The 15691-nt window shown below is 45.5% G+C and overlaps 1 protein-coding gene across 7 annotated transcripts in view; it reads left to right on the top strand.

The window, feature by feature from the left end:
• Positions 1–15691, top strand: part of ARID1B (AT-rich interaction domain 1B) — a 442915-nt gene that overhangs the window by 354388 nt on the left and 72836 nt on the right. For all 7 annotated transcript variants that reach the window (XM_031667341.1, XM_031667340.1, XM_031667337.1 and 4 more), the window contains one exon: positions 12435–12614. In XM_031667341.1, coding sequence (XP_031523201.1) covers positions 12435–12614 — 180 coding nt within the window. The remainder of the gene's footprint in view (positions 1–12434; positions 12615–15691) is intronic.

Genomic DNA, 15691 nt, shown 5'->3' with positions numbered 1-15691 from the left:
GGCAAGTGGCCTTCTAGGCACATCTGTAAAAACAGCTGCAGCAAAGGACACAGCACACCAGCTTGTTTTTTAAGCTATGCCTCCCATTAATGGATCTTTCCATGGTATGTAAAATATCAGAGTGTAGTAGTACATAATAAAGGTCAACATTGTTTTGGGAAATGTAGAGTGTATGTGAATAGTATGTGTAAGTATGTAAATATATACTCATGCACATTGGATCATGACATAAAATATGTCTCTAAAGTATGGATTGTTGAAAAAAAAGAAGTTTGAAAGTGGCCTCATAAATCAACCTCTGTGAGCCTCAATGTCTTTAGGTTGATTTGAAGATGAAATGAACAAGCTGTTAGCATATAATATATGCTCATTAAAGATCAGCTGCTCATAGGCCAGGGAATGGCACCTTACCTAGAACCTGAGAATGCAGATTTGCTAAGTTTATACATATTTGCTGAGTGACTGGATGTGCAGGGACTTGCAGGTCTGAAGCATCCCAGGGGCTACAGGGAGCTCAGAGCCTACGTGATGGAACCAGAGTGGGAGCACCTGCTGACTGCGTGTCCAGGGTAGGGTGGCAGACTCGTGTGCTGGGCTAACTTCAGCCAGTTGAGGAGTCAAGAGACAGTGAGTGGTTTTTGAATGAATACAGATCCCTGAGAGATGCGGAAGGCGGTTCAGCGCCTAAGTGTAGGCACCAGCCTTGGGCACAAGCAGAAGGTTTTCTTCTTAGAGGAGGAAATCAATAAGCCTGGGGCCTGGCTGGAGATGCTCAAAGCTTAGAGGGCAGGAAGTCATCAGTGCTGGCTTTTCTTGTGGTGTGGGTGCTCGTTTGTTGATAGTTGGTAGCTGGGCTACAGATGGTTTGAAGAAGGTAAATTTCTAAACCAGCCAAATACGAGGGCACCTCCAGTGGCCTCTAGACTCAAATGAGTGCAGGAACTTTAGCTTCCAAGTCCATGCCTGGGGACATCCACTTTGGATGACACCCACTGGTCGCAGTGGAGCGTCTCAGAAACTGTCTGGCCAGATGTGCCCAGGTCCTTCCTATGCATTGTTCAGGTCTCAGCTGAAATGTGACTTCCTCAAGGAAACCTTCCACCCTCCCAGTCTAAATTGGGTCTTCCCCTGATACTCTCATAGCACCTGCACTTCTGTTCTCCGCATCACACACTGACTTTGAGTTATTTGTGAGATGCCTGTGTCTCCCACGGGAATGTTAACTCCATGAGGGTAGATGTTGCCTGTGCTTGGCTCATCATGCCCCTGGCACCTCGTGAATGACCCAGAAATGGAAGAGAAAGGAGGTGGTATTTAGTTGACTGAGATGTTACTTTTTTTGTCTCATACAAAGTTATACCTTGCTTCGTAATTTTAATTCATTATTTTCCCCTATTGATGGGCTTTTATTTTCTGTTCAACTAAAATTTCAGTTCCTCAAGGGCAAGGATCACATCTTTTGCTTTTTAAAAAATACTGTCTTAGTCTCACCACAGTTCCCAGAATGTTAGAGTAAAATAGGTGCATGCCGGTAGAAGATTTGTGTGACATTACTGTGGATTAAGTTACCAGTTTGATAGCTTAGATAGAAACCCACACAGTGAATAAAGGGCTCACAGAATCACTATAAAGGCAATAGTAACGCCTTTGTGTAGCGTTTTCATGGTGGTTTTCAGTTTAGCAAAGCATTTTTGCATGGATTTTTCTTATTTGACTCTCAGGGTGAATGATCTTGTACGCCAGAGCGAGATGTGCGTTCTCCACTTACAAAGGAGCCTGTGGACCCACACAGAGAGCAGGAGAGGCAGCCTCTAAACAGATCTGCTTCCAAACAAATCCATAGTGGGTGTGTTTCGCCTACTCCACTACCTTACCTTCTCTCTGAGGATTTTTCTTTTGCTTGATTTTTCTTTCCCCTAAAGGGCAGAAAGGGTAGTCTGGTTTTCCACATCAGAAGGCTGACTCTGCGTTTGGAATGTGGTAATACAAGTTCAGTGACTGTGTGAGCATGCGCGAAGGACTCCAAACGAGGAAATTCACCGTCAGAAACCTGGTGCAGATTTATGTTACGGATGAATGTATTAATCATATTTTCATACGAGGTTTCTAAGAAACTTTGCTTTGTATCATATAGATAATATCTAATTTAGTGCTTTGTCTAGAATTTTCCCATGTTAGATATTTACTTGGGACCCTATAATTCCATAATACACTTAGTAATTCAATATGCTTTCACAATATACAGGAAATTCTTTTTCTGTTTTCTGAATTTCCCTTACTAGAAAGTGTGGTACTCTAAACTCAGATGGCTTATGACTAGAAAAGGTCACACCTTTTAAAGACGCAGCTGCATTCCCTCAGCTGTCAGGCTTGCTATTCGCAAACTCTGTTACAAGACACCATCTTAGAAGAATGTTCTGAAAAAAGCAAGATGCAATCAAACAAATATGTCACCATAAATAGGAAGAAAATTCTTAGTTGAAATCTGATTTCTTGGGAAACATTTTAAAATGTATTTCTTTCAAAAATAAAAATTTAACAAAACAAGAAAAGAACTACCTTCCAAATAAGTATACTTGGAATTACAGACTTGATTTAGATTTCTTCCTAGGAAAGAAAAACGTTTAAACCAGAATCACACACACCTATAGCTGGAAGTGCCCCTACAACTATTGAGTGCGGGTGAGGAAACTGAGGCCAGAAAGGTCAAGTCACTGGCTGGAATCTGCACAGCAGACTTGGAGGCCAGGATGAGATCCTCACCCAGTGCTCTCTTGGTTACCATGCCACCTGTCCTGTACCCGTTTGAATCTATAATAGTGACAAGAACTCACGCCTGTAATCCCAGCACTTTGGGAGGCTGAGGCGGGCAGATCATGAGGTCAGGAGTTTGAGACCAGCCTGGCCAACATGGTTAAACCCTGTCTCTATTAAAAATACAAAAATTACGCCTGTAATCCCAGCATTTTGGGAGGCCGAGGTGGGTGGATCCTGAGGTCAGGAGATAGAGGCCGTCCTGGCTGATAGGGTGAAACCCAGTCTCTACTAAAAATACCAAAAAAAAAAAATTAGCCAGGCATGGTGGTAGGTTCCTGTAATCCCAGCTACTCAGGAGGCTGAGGCAGGGGAATCGCTTGAACCTGGGAGGCGGAAGTTGCAGTGAGCCAAGATCGCCCCACTGTGCCACTGCACTCCAGCCTGGGTGACAGAGTGAGACTCTGTCTCAAAAAAAAAAAATACAAAAAAATACAAAAAATACAAACATTAGCCAGGCGTGGTTGCCCATGCCTGTAGTCCCAGCTACTCAAGAGGCTGAGGCAGAAGAATCGCTTGAACCCAGGAGGCAGAGGTTGCAGTGAGCCAAGATTGCTCTACTGCACTCCAGCCTAGGTGACACAGCGAGACTTCATCTTAGATAAAAAAAAGAAACAAAAAAGCTATTGCTGTTGAAAGCTTCCTGTGAGCTGGCCCTTTTATGCATGTTTATCTCCGTTAATCCTCACTACAACCCTATGAGGTAGATGTGATTGCCCCCATTTTACAAATGAGGAAAGTGCTGATAGACCTGCATCATTTCTGTATTTAGGATGAATAGAAATACTTCATTTTTAGCTAACTTCTGTCTCCTAATTTTTTATCAATTTGTTTCAGAGATTATGGCAATATTCAATAACCTTTAAAAATATCCATAATGGAATACTTTTTTAGTAGGATTAGCTAGTGTTGGCATTTAATTGTGATTTTCTATTATGTGTCACATATCTGTCTCCTAACTGGTCCTCTCACATGTAACCTTTCTCCACTTCAATCCTTTCTTCATGATGCTTATTACAGTAGGGTTAGCATTCAAAAATGCAACAGGCATGGTGGCCTACACCTGGAGTCCCAGCTAATTGGGAGGCTGAGGTGGGAAGATCGCTTGAGGCCAGGAGTTTGAGACCAGCCTGGACAACATACAGAGACCCTGTCTCAAAAAGAAAACAAATGCAAGTCAGGTCATACCATTTCCTCTTATGGCAATATATGGTCTATGCCATTACTACCCCAACTGAAAGACCAGCTTTTCACAGGACTGCAGATACAGAGGTTTGGGTGAGCCATGTAGCCATTCATCTGGTAATAGGAGCTGTACCTGCCAGAGGAAATACTTCATATTCAAGAGAGAGAGTGACCAATAGAAAAAGAGGCAAATGATATAAACAGACATTTATAGAAAAGGAAGTAAAGACAGTTGTTTAACATGTTCACATTGACTCATGATAACCGAAATACAAACACAACCACAAATTATACAATATCTCTGAAAGAATACATTGAAAAACCATTTGCCTTTGGCCAGGGGAACTCAGGGATGTGAGAGGTACTTCCCTTAATACACCCTTTTTAACCTTTTATAATTTGTACACAGTTACCTAAGTGCTGGAGTAATGTGGATTCCAGACATTTAAATAAAAAACATGCAGAAATAAAAACTTGTTCATCCCAGCTGGAAGCTCCCTCTGAATGTATAGGCTATCCATGTTAAAAGATATTTTGGGGAGTTTATAAACCAAACATTAACATTATAATGTCTTGCTTTTTTTGTACATCACATTATGGATTATAGGACACTTTCCATGTTGTTTCAGTTGATCCTCACAGGATCCGGGACTGTAGCTTAGAGAGGTTATTGTTTTGTTTCATTTAATTTAGGAGAGCTAAATAATTAAACATGAGGCCAAAGTACATAAGAAAGTGGCAGTCTTTTATTGCAAATATGCGCACACTCTCGGGCGAGGTTCTCTGGTCCTCAGGTGTGGGGGGCCAGGGAAGTCGCGCCCGGCTCTCAGGTGAGGTTCCCCGGTCCACGAATGCGGGGGCCGAAGAAGTCAGGCCGGCTCCTGCTGGCGGCGGACTTTTGTGCATTGGTACTGGAAGGGGGAGGGCAGTGGGCGGGATAAGGGCCTGATAGGGGCATCTCCGTAGGCGTGGCCGGGAAAGTTTCGATCTCTTCGGATTGACGTCACCTGGCGCATGCTCGGTTGATCTGCATCTTCCCGGGCGTGGGCTGCATTTTCCCGTGCACGGGAAAGTTGGTGAGGAAGAACCCGGAAGCAACATGGATTGTGCCTTCTTGTTCACCTTCCTCCATCTTGTCCTTTCTCCCTCACCCAAACAGTCCAACCTGTTATTGATTATAAGAATTTGGGGCACCGTTGTCTGGCTGGCTGCTTCCTGCTGTTAGGGGGCGTAGTTAGGGTCTGAGGTTGGCAGTTGGGTGTAGGGATGCAGGAGCATTTGGTTGAAGGTGACTCGGGTGATCTCTTGGACCTTGGCTCGGAGAAATTTTATTAAAATGGGAGCAAGACATAACATAAGGCAGAGGATTAGTATGGGAATTAGGAAATCACAAAGGGCACCTTGCCAAGCTAGGTCTTCTATGAGAGTAAAAAGTTGGGAAACCTACTGGTTGGGGGATGGGTCGGGAAGGAGGGTGTCTATGGGGTTTATGAGGGAAAAGTCAAGTTAAGATGAAGTATGGTGAGGAAGCAGGAAAATTTGAGAAGGGTGTTGATCCTTGAGTAGAACCTGGTCACCTGGAGAAAGGGAAGGGGAATAGATGTTTTGAGTTAGGTTAAGATGTCTCATCCCAAGAGGGGGGTGGGACAAGAGGGCATGATGAGGAAAGAGTGGGCAAAGCATGCATAGTCCAGGCAGTAACTTAACACTGGGGTCTGGCGAGGGTTAGACGGTTTACCGTCTACCCCAACTACTGAGATAGTGGATGGCTGGCTAGGACCTCCATAGGTTGACAAAACAGAATAGGCAGCCTTCGTATTGATGAGAAAAGAAATCGGCTTACCTGCTACCTGTAGAGTTACCCTAGGCTCGGCGAGGGTGACAGGGGTCTCCGAGTGTGGGCACCATCAGTCGTCGTCCAGGTGTAGGAGCTGGAAGGAGCTTTCCGACCCTTGAGGAGAGGCACCACGTTGAGGCGCAATGCCTGCCCTGCTGGCGGGGCAATCAGACTTCCAGTGTCCTTCCTGTTGGCAGGTTGGGCATGGCGTGGTAGGCAGGCAAGGATTTGGACACCTTTTTTCTCAATGCCAGTTGTGCCACACTTAAAGCATGGGCCAGACGGAGTGGCCGGCTTGGCCTGGGGACACTGGTTTGCCCAGTGTCCTAGGTCTCCGCATTTATAGCAGGAGCCCTTGGGAGACTTGCCCTGTGTCTTCCCTGCCGGCAGAGTGGGCAGTGCTGATTGGAGGGCAGCCACTAGAGCTTGCGCCTGAAGCACAGCCCTTCTTTTCTCCTTGTCTAGCTCTGCGGCCTCAGCTGCTGCTTCTCTGGAGTTAAAAACTTTAAAGGCCAATTTTACTAAGTCCTGTATGGGGGTTTGAGGCCCATCTTCAACCTTTTTTAGCTTTTTTCGAATATCTGAGGCTGACTGGGAGATAAAATAGGAGGCTAGGACAGCTGCTCCGGTTGGGGAGGTGGGGTCTAGCCGAGTAAATTGGGCTAGTGCCTCTGTAAGGCGATTTGGGAAGGAAGCCGGGTTCTCATCTGGGTGCTGGATGATTTCCTTTAGTTTATCAAAATTGACCACTTTGTTAGAGGCTGCCTGCATACCGGCCAAGAGACATTGAACCATAATGTCTCTCCTATGGCGGCTGGGCTGCTGTGGCTGGTAATCCCAATCTGGTTCTATGGACGGGACAGCCATCTCTCCTAACGGGACAGTGGCGTCAGTTAAATGCCATTGATCTGCATGTTGCCTGGCGGCTGCAAGAATACGCTCTCTTTCCTCTGGGTTAAGTGAGGAGGACAAAATGACCTGTGAGTCCTGCCAGGTTAGATCATATGCCTGACATAGGTATCGAAACTCCTTGGAATATAGGGTGGGGTTAGCAGAGAAGTCGCCGAACCGTTTTTCAGTCTTGGAAAGGTCTACCAAGGAAAAAGGGACATGGACTCTAACTAGTCCTTCGACTCCGGTGACCTCTCGGAGAGGGGCCAACAAACTAACAGGGGAGGTTGAAACAGACTGACCAGTCGGGTAGGTTGAGACTGGCTGACCGGTAGAGGGGGTTGAGGCAGGCTGACTGGTAGAGGGGGTTGGGGCAGGCTGACTGGTAGAGGGCTGACTAGTGGGGGCTGCTACCGCGGTCTTGGAGCGAGTGTGGGCGGAAATGGGAGAGGTAAGAGGAGTGGCTGAGGGAGGGGCGGTAGGAGGAGCATAGGGAGGGGGGTAGGTAGGTCGGGAGGGAGGTGCCCTGCCATCGGCCTCGTCTGAGATGGAAGTAGAATCTTCCTCTGCTTGTGGTGTGGGGGCCGAGGGCTGGGTTTTAACTAACAAGACCTGGGCCATTGAACACTGGGCTCACAGGTCTGGGCGAGAGCGCAAGTCCGAAAAGCCTTGGACATAGATAATCTCTGACCACTTTCCAAGCCTTTGGCAGGAATTAGAGAGATGTAATAGAATGTTACAGTCAAGTGTGCCGTCTGGTGGCCATTGAGATTGGTTGTCTAATTTATACTGCAGCAATGCCACAGTGGAGAGGAAAATTAGCCGCTTTCATTTTAAATCTTGAGCTAGATGTAAGGCTTCCAAGTTTTGGAGGAGACACCCTAAGGGGGTGTTCCTAGGGATTTTCGATTGTGAGGTTCCCATTGTTTAACCACCAGAAATGGAAACCGACCTCATGCAGTGGCAAAGTGTCCTTTGCCGCTGCTGGAGACCGGGGGCTCCTGGAGCCACTAATGGAGAATTGAGGAACTGCAAGACGGACGTCTACGGGTTGAAGACCTCACTGCGCCACAGGGTGGCTACGTCCTTGGGCGTACGTACGACTCTAGGCCAAGGACACGGAAACGGACGGAGATGGTTAACAAAGGGGAGTACTCACCAAAGAAGAAATTCTCAGAGCGGCACCAGTGGAAAGCTGGAACACTTGTTCGGTGTTGGTGGCTGGTTGGGTTGGGAGCCGGTTCGCTGGGGAGGAGGTTCGTTAGACCCCTAGGGGATGTTGAGGAAGGGTCTCCTCCTGGGTCAGGTCTTGGCACCAACTGTTTTGTTCCATTTAATTTAATTTAGGAGAGCTAAATAATTAAACATGAGGCCAAAGTACATAAGAAAGTGGCAGTCTTTTATTGCAAATATGCGCACACTCTCAGGCGAGGTTCTCTGGTCCTCAGGTGTGGGGGGCCAGGGAAGTCGCGCCCGGCTCTCGGGTGAGGTTCCCCGGTCCACGAATGCTGGGGCCGAAGAAGTCAGGCCGGCTCCTGCTGGCAGCGGACTTTTATGCATTGGTACTGGAAGGGGGACGGCAGTGGGTGGGATAAGGGCCTGATAGGGGCGTCTACGTAGGCGTGGCCGGGTAAGTTTCGATCTCTTCGGATTGACGTCACCTGGCGCATGCTCGGTTGATCTGCATCTTCCCGGGCGTGGGCTACATTTTCCCGCGCGCGGGAGAGTTGGTGAGGAAGAACCCGGAAGCAACATGGATTGTGCCTTCTTGTTCGCCTTCCTCCATCTTGTCCTTTCTCCCTCACCCAAACAGTTATGATTTGCCTAAAGTCACACAGCAAGCTGTATTCAATACCCACTGTAGTCCATTTACTTACATATCTGTCTCCCCTACTAGATTCAGAGCTCATGACACAAACAAGACCGCAGTCTATGCCTTCCATTCGCAGTCCACTGCCATTAGATGATGCTAGCTTAGAAAGGAGTCAGGGAAACGTGTCAGCTTCCCCTTTCATGGTTTTGGGGACACAGGGAAAGGGGTGAGTCTCACCAAAAACAGAAAACAAGATTTCAGGAAGCTCTTTTAATTGGTGCCATTGCAAACGTAAGTGATACAAAGAAAAAAATAGCTTTCAAGTTTTAATTTCTTTGTAAGGAGGTAAGTTCCACACCCAGTAGAACTTTGTCCCCTAAGGTATGGGAAGTTGATGCTGTAAAGCAGCCTCATTTGAATTCCCTTTTAGATTTTATCTCCTTTTGGAAACTCCACCTCCTTTTTGCAAATGTGATTTTATGTAAAACGCCAGTGACAATTGAGATAGTTCAAGTGGAACATTACATATGTATTTTTAAGGCCTGAGGAAAGAGAAAAATAAATAAGTCACCTAGGTGAGAATTCTTAGCACTCATTTGAACAAACCTTAAGCCTATAATGAGTGTCGCAGAGGCCGCAAAAACTTAAGAATATCGTATACTGCTGGGCTCTATAGCTCATGCCTGCTATCCCAGTGCTGTGGGAGGCTGAGGCAGACAGATCACTGGCAGTCAGGAGTTCGAGACCAGCCTGCCCAACATGGTAAAATCCTGTCTCTACTAAAATTACAAAAATTAGCTGGGCATGATGGTGTGCACCTGTAGTCCCAGCTACTGTGGAGGCTGAGGCAGGAGAATCACTTAAGGTTGGGAGGCGGAGGTTGTAGTGAGACGAGATCATGCCACTGCACTCCAGCCTGGGCAAAAGAGTGAGGCTCCATCTCAAAAAATAGATAGATAGATAGATAGATAGATAGATAGATAGATAGATAGATATTTAAATAAAATATATATATTTATGTATATATTTAAATAATATAGGGAGAGAGAGTATACTATCAGAGCTTCCAAACCCTTTGGCATGGATACCTTCATGGTTGGAGTGAAATTTAATGCTAATTAAAGGGCCTGTGTTATTTTCCTTAACTAAGGAAGAAAAAGCAATCATTATTTTCAAAGAACTTAGGGGGAGACCCACATGATCGCTGTAAAATGGAAACACATTTTTTGATTAAACAGGACTCTATCTGAAACACTTGAGAATTTTATAGTAAAGCTTAGATAAATATTTCATGTAACATCTTAAGATGCAATCATTCATAGTAATTTTAGTGCTCTGATTTCTGTTTGTTTTCAGATTGAAAAAGCAAATGTTTTCTATGATGGTTTATATCTGGAAGCTGCCAATTGAGCTCAATTTCATAAGGCTTATCTTTATAAATAAGTTAAATAGGATAATAAGAAATAGTTCAACTTACTTTTATTTTATGTCTATCTCTTTAAACAGAAGCGACGTTAGAATATCTTTTTTTTAATTGAAATGTAAACTGTGGCCACTTTTGTAAATACAACATGCCGTTTAACCTCCTTAAGCCAACCTTAGATCTAGGATTATCTTACCCTCCAGCTGCCTCAGTGGACTTTCTTTGGAAGCTACTGCTTTAGGTTCTCCTGGAGCAGAAACCTGCCCGTCTCCAGCTAGAGCCTTCACCTGGTAATGTGGGCCCCTCTCCCCAGCACAAAACCCTGTGTTCTGAGAGTTGTTTTTCAAACTGTCCTTTGTTAGCGTGCTAGATGGATAACGTCAGCTTTTTCTCAAATCCGTCTTGATTTGGGGTCCTCTTTGTCCTAATGAGTATTTCACAGCTCCGTCTATGAACTCACTTCTATTTGCCTGGACTCCTGAAAGTGGATGTACCTGGCTTTCCACTGACGCATAAAGAAGTGTTTTATTTATCCATTTGAATCATCTACCCACCAAGCACCTAGGTGTTGTACTCAGCACTCCGTTGGGCGCATGAAGAATTAAACGTCCATTCATTTTTTTAAAAACAATAGTTTTTGTTAGCCACCACGTCCCACAGTGCTCTGCTAGGCACCGAGGATACGATAGTGAACCCAGGTGTGATCCTTGCCCTCATGGAGCTAATGTTTTAGTGGGGAAGAGAGATGATAAGTGAGTCCAAATAAAATAAAGTGATTACCAGTGATTATGAAAAGTGCTCCAAAGGAAGGTGAGTGGGAAAGGGCAAGGGTTGGTGTGGCCTCTGACCGGGTGTGGAGGGAGGGCTGAAGGATGAGAATGACCTAGCGGCGTGGAGAGCAGATCGTGGGCCAGCTGGGAGGAGGGAATCGGGGAGAGAGGCTTTGCAGAGGGAAGAAGCATGATGTTGTCTTCTAGGAACTCTGGAACCTGCAGGGCAGCGGAGCGGGAGAAAGCTCTAGGAAATGGGGCTAAAGGGAGAAAGGCAGCGGCCAGAGCTCACAAGGTCTCACAGACAAGGTCACATGTGTGCATTTTATTCTAGCGCCAGTGGGAAGTCTTCATGATGTTTTGTTTTGTTTTGTTTTGTTATGTTTGAGATGGAGTCTCACTGTGTGGCCCAGGCTGGAGTGCAGGGGCGCGATCTTGGCTCACTGCAACCTCCGCCTTCTGGGTTCAAGGGATTCTCCTGCCTCAGCCTCCCGAGTAGCTGGGATTACAGGCACCTGCCACCATGCCTGGCTAAGTTTTGTATTTTTAGTAGAGACAGGGTTTCACCATCTTCGTCAGGCTGGTCTTGAACTCCTCACCTCATGATCCACCCACCTCAGCCTCCCAAAGAGCTGGGATTACAGCCATGAGCCACCATGCCCGCCAGTTTTGATGAGTTTTATGCAGGGGAGAGATATGCTCTCATTTCCTTTTGTATTCCTGAAAGTTATTCTGCCACCTTTGAGGAAAATAAACCAAAAGGAGCAAGACTGGGGTTAGCAAGGCTGAGTGGTCGGTCGTACAGCTGTGGTATGGGCAGAAGACACGACTGGGGCTGGCTTTGGTAGGAGTAGAAATAAGGAAGAAGTACCTCGCACCATCTGTGTCAGAGCGGAGTCACCAGGACATGCTGATGGATGGATCACACTTAGAGGAAAGAAGGAAAGGCTGACCTTGTGGGTGTCCCATGTGTCTGAGGGAGCATTTGGAGGAGTGGCCATACCAGTTACAGAGGTAGATAAGTCCCAAGACCCAACAGATTTGAAGGAGAAAGTCAAAGGTTCTGCTGGGGCGCAGCAGAATACAGTGCAAGCCTGCAGCTGTTTGCAGTTGGCCTGTGGGGGTGGTGCGAGTCAGGTATTAGAAGTCTGCAGGCCCTTTAGGAGCCAAGTTTAACGGTTACTGCTTGAGGACACCAGAGGGGAGAAAAACAGCTCTGTGCAGGGAAGAGCTGGTACCTTGGGTCTAAAGGGTAGGATTTTTGAGTAACCAGAGAGCTGCGTCCCAAGGATTGGGCAGTGAGCAAAGGCTTGGAGGGGGCACTCATGGCGTGGCCAGCCTGGCAGTGGCAGAAGTTTGCAGTACAGCAGTCGGTCACTGTTACTTTTTGTAGGAACTTTATCTGCAAAAGAGGGGGAGGTCATCTGCCTTTGCTCCGCCTCCTCCCCTCCCTACTTTAAGTCCACAAGCCATTGGCTTCCTGGGAGTCCTCTTGGGAATTCAGGGTTAGGACCAGGGTTTCACCAGGGCACCCTCCAGACTGTCCACGCCGAATTGAGATGTCTTTAGCTGTTTTTTAGGAAAATCTCATGGTACCAGCCTTATCCCCTGCCACCTGCCACATAAGTCCATGTCCATTTTTATGTATGCAGAGATTATGAAACACCTGCATTTATATGTTTCCATTTATTTCCCACTTAGGTTTCATGGCAGGCACACAAAGAAACCCTCAGATGGCTCAGTATGGACCTCAACAGACAGGACCATCCATGTCGCCTCATCCTTCTCCTGGGGGCCAGATGCATGCTGGAATCAGTAGCTTTCAGCAGAGTAACTCAAGTGGGACTTACGGTCCACAGATGAGCCAGTATGGACCACAAGGTAAAACCAAAGCTTCTCCTAAATGCATGGCAGCAAGTTGTAGAAGTTTTCTTAATGTGTTAGTCCTTCAAGATTTTAATATTGTGAACATATCGTAAGATCCATTATCTGTTACCTGACAGGTTTGTGACGTTCATACAAGCCCACAGTACTTTAGTTGCCCCTAATGACGGGAGCAATAATTACAGTCACTATTGGTTAAGCATTTATGTATCAGACACTAGGGTAAGTGCTCATCATCCTTGTGTTGCTAATGAAGTAGGGGACCCCTACCTTCTGTGACGTGGTTCTAAACGTAGAGAAAAAAAACACAAGCCACATTCTCAGAAGGTTTCTGATGTAAAACTTGGGCTTTGTTGGGTTGGATTCTGGTTTGGCCCCTCCCTCTTAGTGATCTCTGTCAAAACCGTGAGCTGACAGCTCAGGACGGCATTGCCCCACACATCCCTCCCAGTTTCTCTCCGAGGTGCCGCATCAGGTCAGCAGTAGCTCTCACTTTCCCAGTCATCCCCAGTCTGACTCTTCGGAGACAGGACAAAGCCTGAAATGGTTACGTGTCTTTCACAAGGGAAGGTAAGGGAGGAGCGGAGAACTAAGTGGAATCATGTCCAGCACGCACCACTGGCCTTCCTTCTTCCTGAAAGTGGATGTAGGTTCTGTTACATACACATACAATCCTTTTATCAAGGTTTTTAACCTGATGTGTATAGGTATACATATATATAACATACATGTATATATATTTTTTTCTAAGTCACTTTTAGCAATAAGACATTTGAATTTACCACCTTCCTTATATTTTGTTTATTTAAATTAGACTTTAATGGATAATTTAGAGAGAATGAGATAATCTGGCACAATTCCCAGAGTTCCCTCACTTCTGAAAATACCAGGAACATTCCGGGTGAAGATGATGAGTGCCACTGCGAAACCATAGTAAAATGTTTACCACTTCTACAACAAGACCAGGTTTGCCTGGGGGAGACCCTTGGTATTTCCTAGAGGCGTTTGCAGCTGTTTAGCAAACCCATCTATGAGGCCAGGCAAATATAAGGTGAGGTCCAGTCACCTCCCTTTTTACCTGCCGTTTCTCAGAAAATCGCATCTTTCTGATGAAAAGTACTTTACAGCTTGAAAAGCGAGTTCTTTTCTTGTGTGCTGAAGATCTTTTTCCAAAAGATCTTAAACAGTTTCAGTGCTACCAATGGAGCATTGTTTCTTGGCCTTAGAGGGCTTTGTTATATTTACTTTCCAAATATTTCTGTTGGTAGGAAAACTATGGGGATACCCAAGAAAGCAAACATCTATAGAGAGCCTCTCCTGCCTTTGTTCAGGCTTGTCCTGAGAGTGAGACTTGGGTTTTGCCCAATTCTCTTTATATCACATCATCAAGAGTTTTCCATGTTAGCAATTCCAGTAAGCATTAGGAATTTCAGTCCCAGTCGACAGTAATGATCTGCTGGTTCCCTGTCAGCGCCAGTAACTATAACATGTAGCTGTTTGTTGCTGGGCAGAGGCAGGACTGTGGGTTACCCACCACCCTTACTGAACGTGGTGGGTGTTGTCAAAGCCAGGTTTCTTTAGCTGTCATGGAAAGAAGAGAACTTAGCAGCAGTTGGAAAAGCGGTTTGTAAGTCGTGGTAGGCACAGAAAATGTGAGCTTTTGCTCCTAATGTAATTGGAAGCAAGGTCCAGACCTTGTTCTCAGAACTGGGTGTGGGTGAAGGTGGTCTAGTTAACTCTTAAGACCATAAGCCCTTCCTGGGCTTTTTGAAATTTGTCTCCATACTCTTTAGTAATTCAATCTTGTAGCCTCTTTTTCTACTCATCATACGTGAAGACTGAGCCTTGGGCTATCTAGTAAATCTTTTGTGAACAACTAAGGAAGAACTTTTGCTATAGGAACTAATAGCAGGGAAGGAAATTACTATAGAATGGATTTATTTTTTGACTAAATCCCTGTTTTTTGCTATCACTGAACGTGAAGACTCTTAATTTAAGAGCACTGAGCCCAGGAGAGTTCTTATCCAAACTGCTGTGTCTCCTTGGAAAATTGCTTACTCTTTCTGAATTGCTTTTTGTCTAGAAAACGAGAAAATGAGATTATATTGCATTGGAAGTTGCTTCCACTTCTAATGTTCTGTGAGTAAAGCCTTGCTTCAGTTCCAGGACCTTTACTGTTACGGTAGCCCACGGGGCTCCTGCGTCACAGTTCAGCTTTTTGTTGGAGTGTTTTAAGGCATGAACCTGGAGTGTAGGTTAATAGTAGAAACGATCTGAAATGAGAAGGATATTCCCACACTCGGCACTCTCTGGTGCCTGAAAGTTGGGCACCCCTCCCAGCACCATGCACCCTTTTCTCCTCTCCCGAGTGACACTGCCACCTTGTTCCCCTCCAAGGCATGTGTGCCGCTGGGTTCCTGCTCTGAGTGCTGTGTGCTGTGAGGGTCCTGGTACTCTCAATGTCCAATTCAAAATCATCACCTTTTCCCCCTTGGAGCCTCCTGTCCTCAGCAAACACTCAGCAACAGGAGATCACATTTGCAACATGTATTGTTGAATTCAATAAATTCTCTTTGCTTTTTCCGTCTTTGTTATCCTTTTAGAAAGGGATCCAAGTAAAGGATTTTTTCTTTCTCCTCTTGATTAACTACTCAGATGAATAGTGACATATTCAGCTTCCTTCTTCACATGAGACGTGTTCATATCTCTGGAATGATTCACTCATGCCGCCACCCAAGATGTCATCAGTCTCCTTTTTCTGTTTTTGTTCTTCACTTCATGGCTTGCTTCTGGTTTTGCTTTTTTAAAGAAGTTTCAAATACTTCGCAACCATTTTACTCACATTTTATATGAGCAGCTTTTCCAAAATTATTAGTAATAACAACCAGCATTTATCGAACATGCTACTATGTCCTGGGTCCTGTTTTCTAAATGTTTTTTATATTAACTCATTTAATCCTCACAGAAGTTGCTGTTATTACTCCACTTTACAGAGGAAGAAACTGAGGCACAGAACAGGTGAACAGTTTTGCCAGGATGCACAGTGACTACAATGGTCAAACCAGGATCCAAAC

Source organism: Papio anubis, chromosome 6, assembly GCF_008728515.1.
Source record: "Papio anubis isolate 15944 chromosome 6, Panubis1.0, whole genome shotgun sequence".
In the NCBI taxonomy this organism is placed as follows: Eukaryota; Metazoa; Chordata; class Mammalia; order Primates; family Cercopithecidae; genus Papio; species Papio anubis.
Note: the sequence above shows the minus strand (reverse complement) of the source record. Positions and strands in the feature narration are given on the sequence as shown.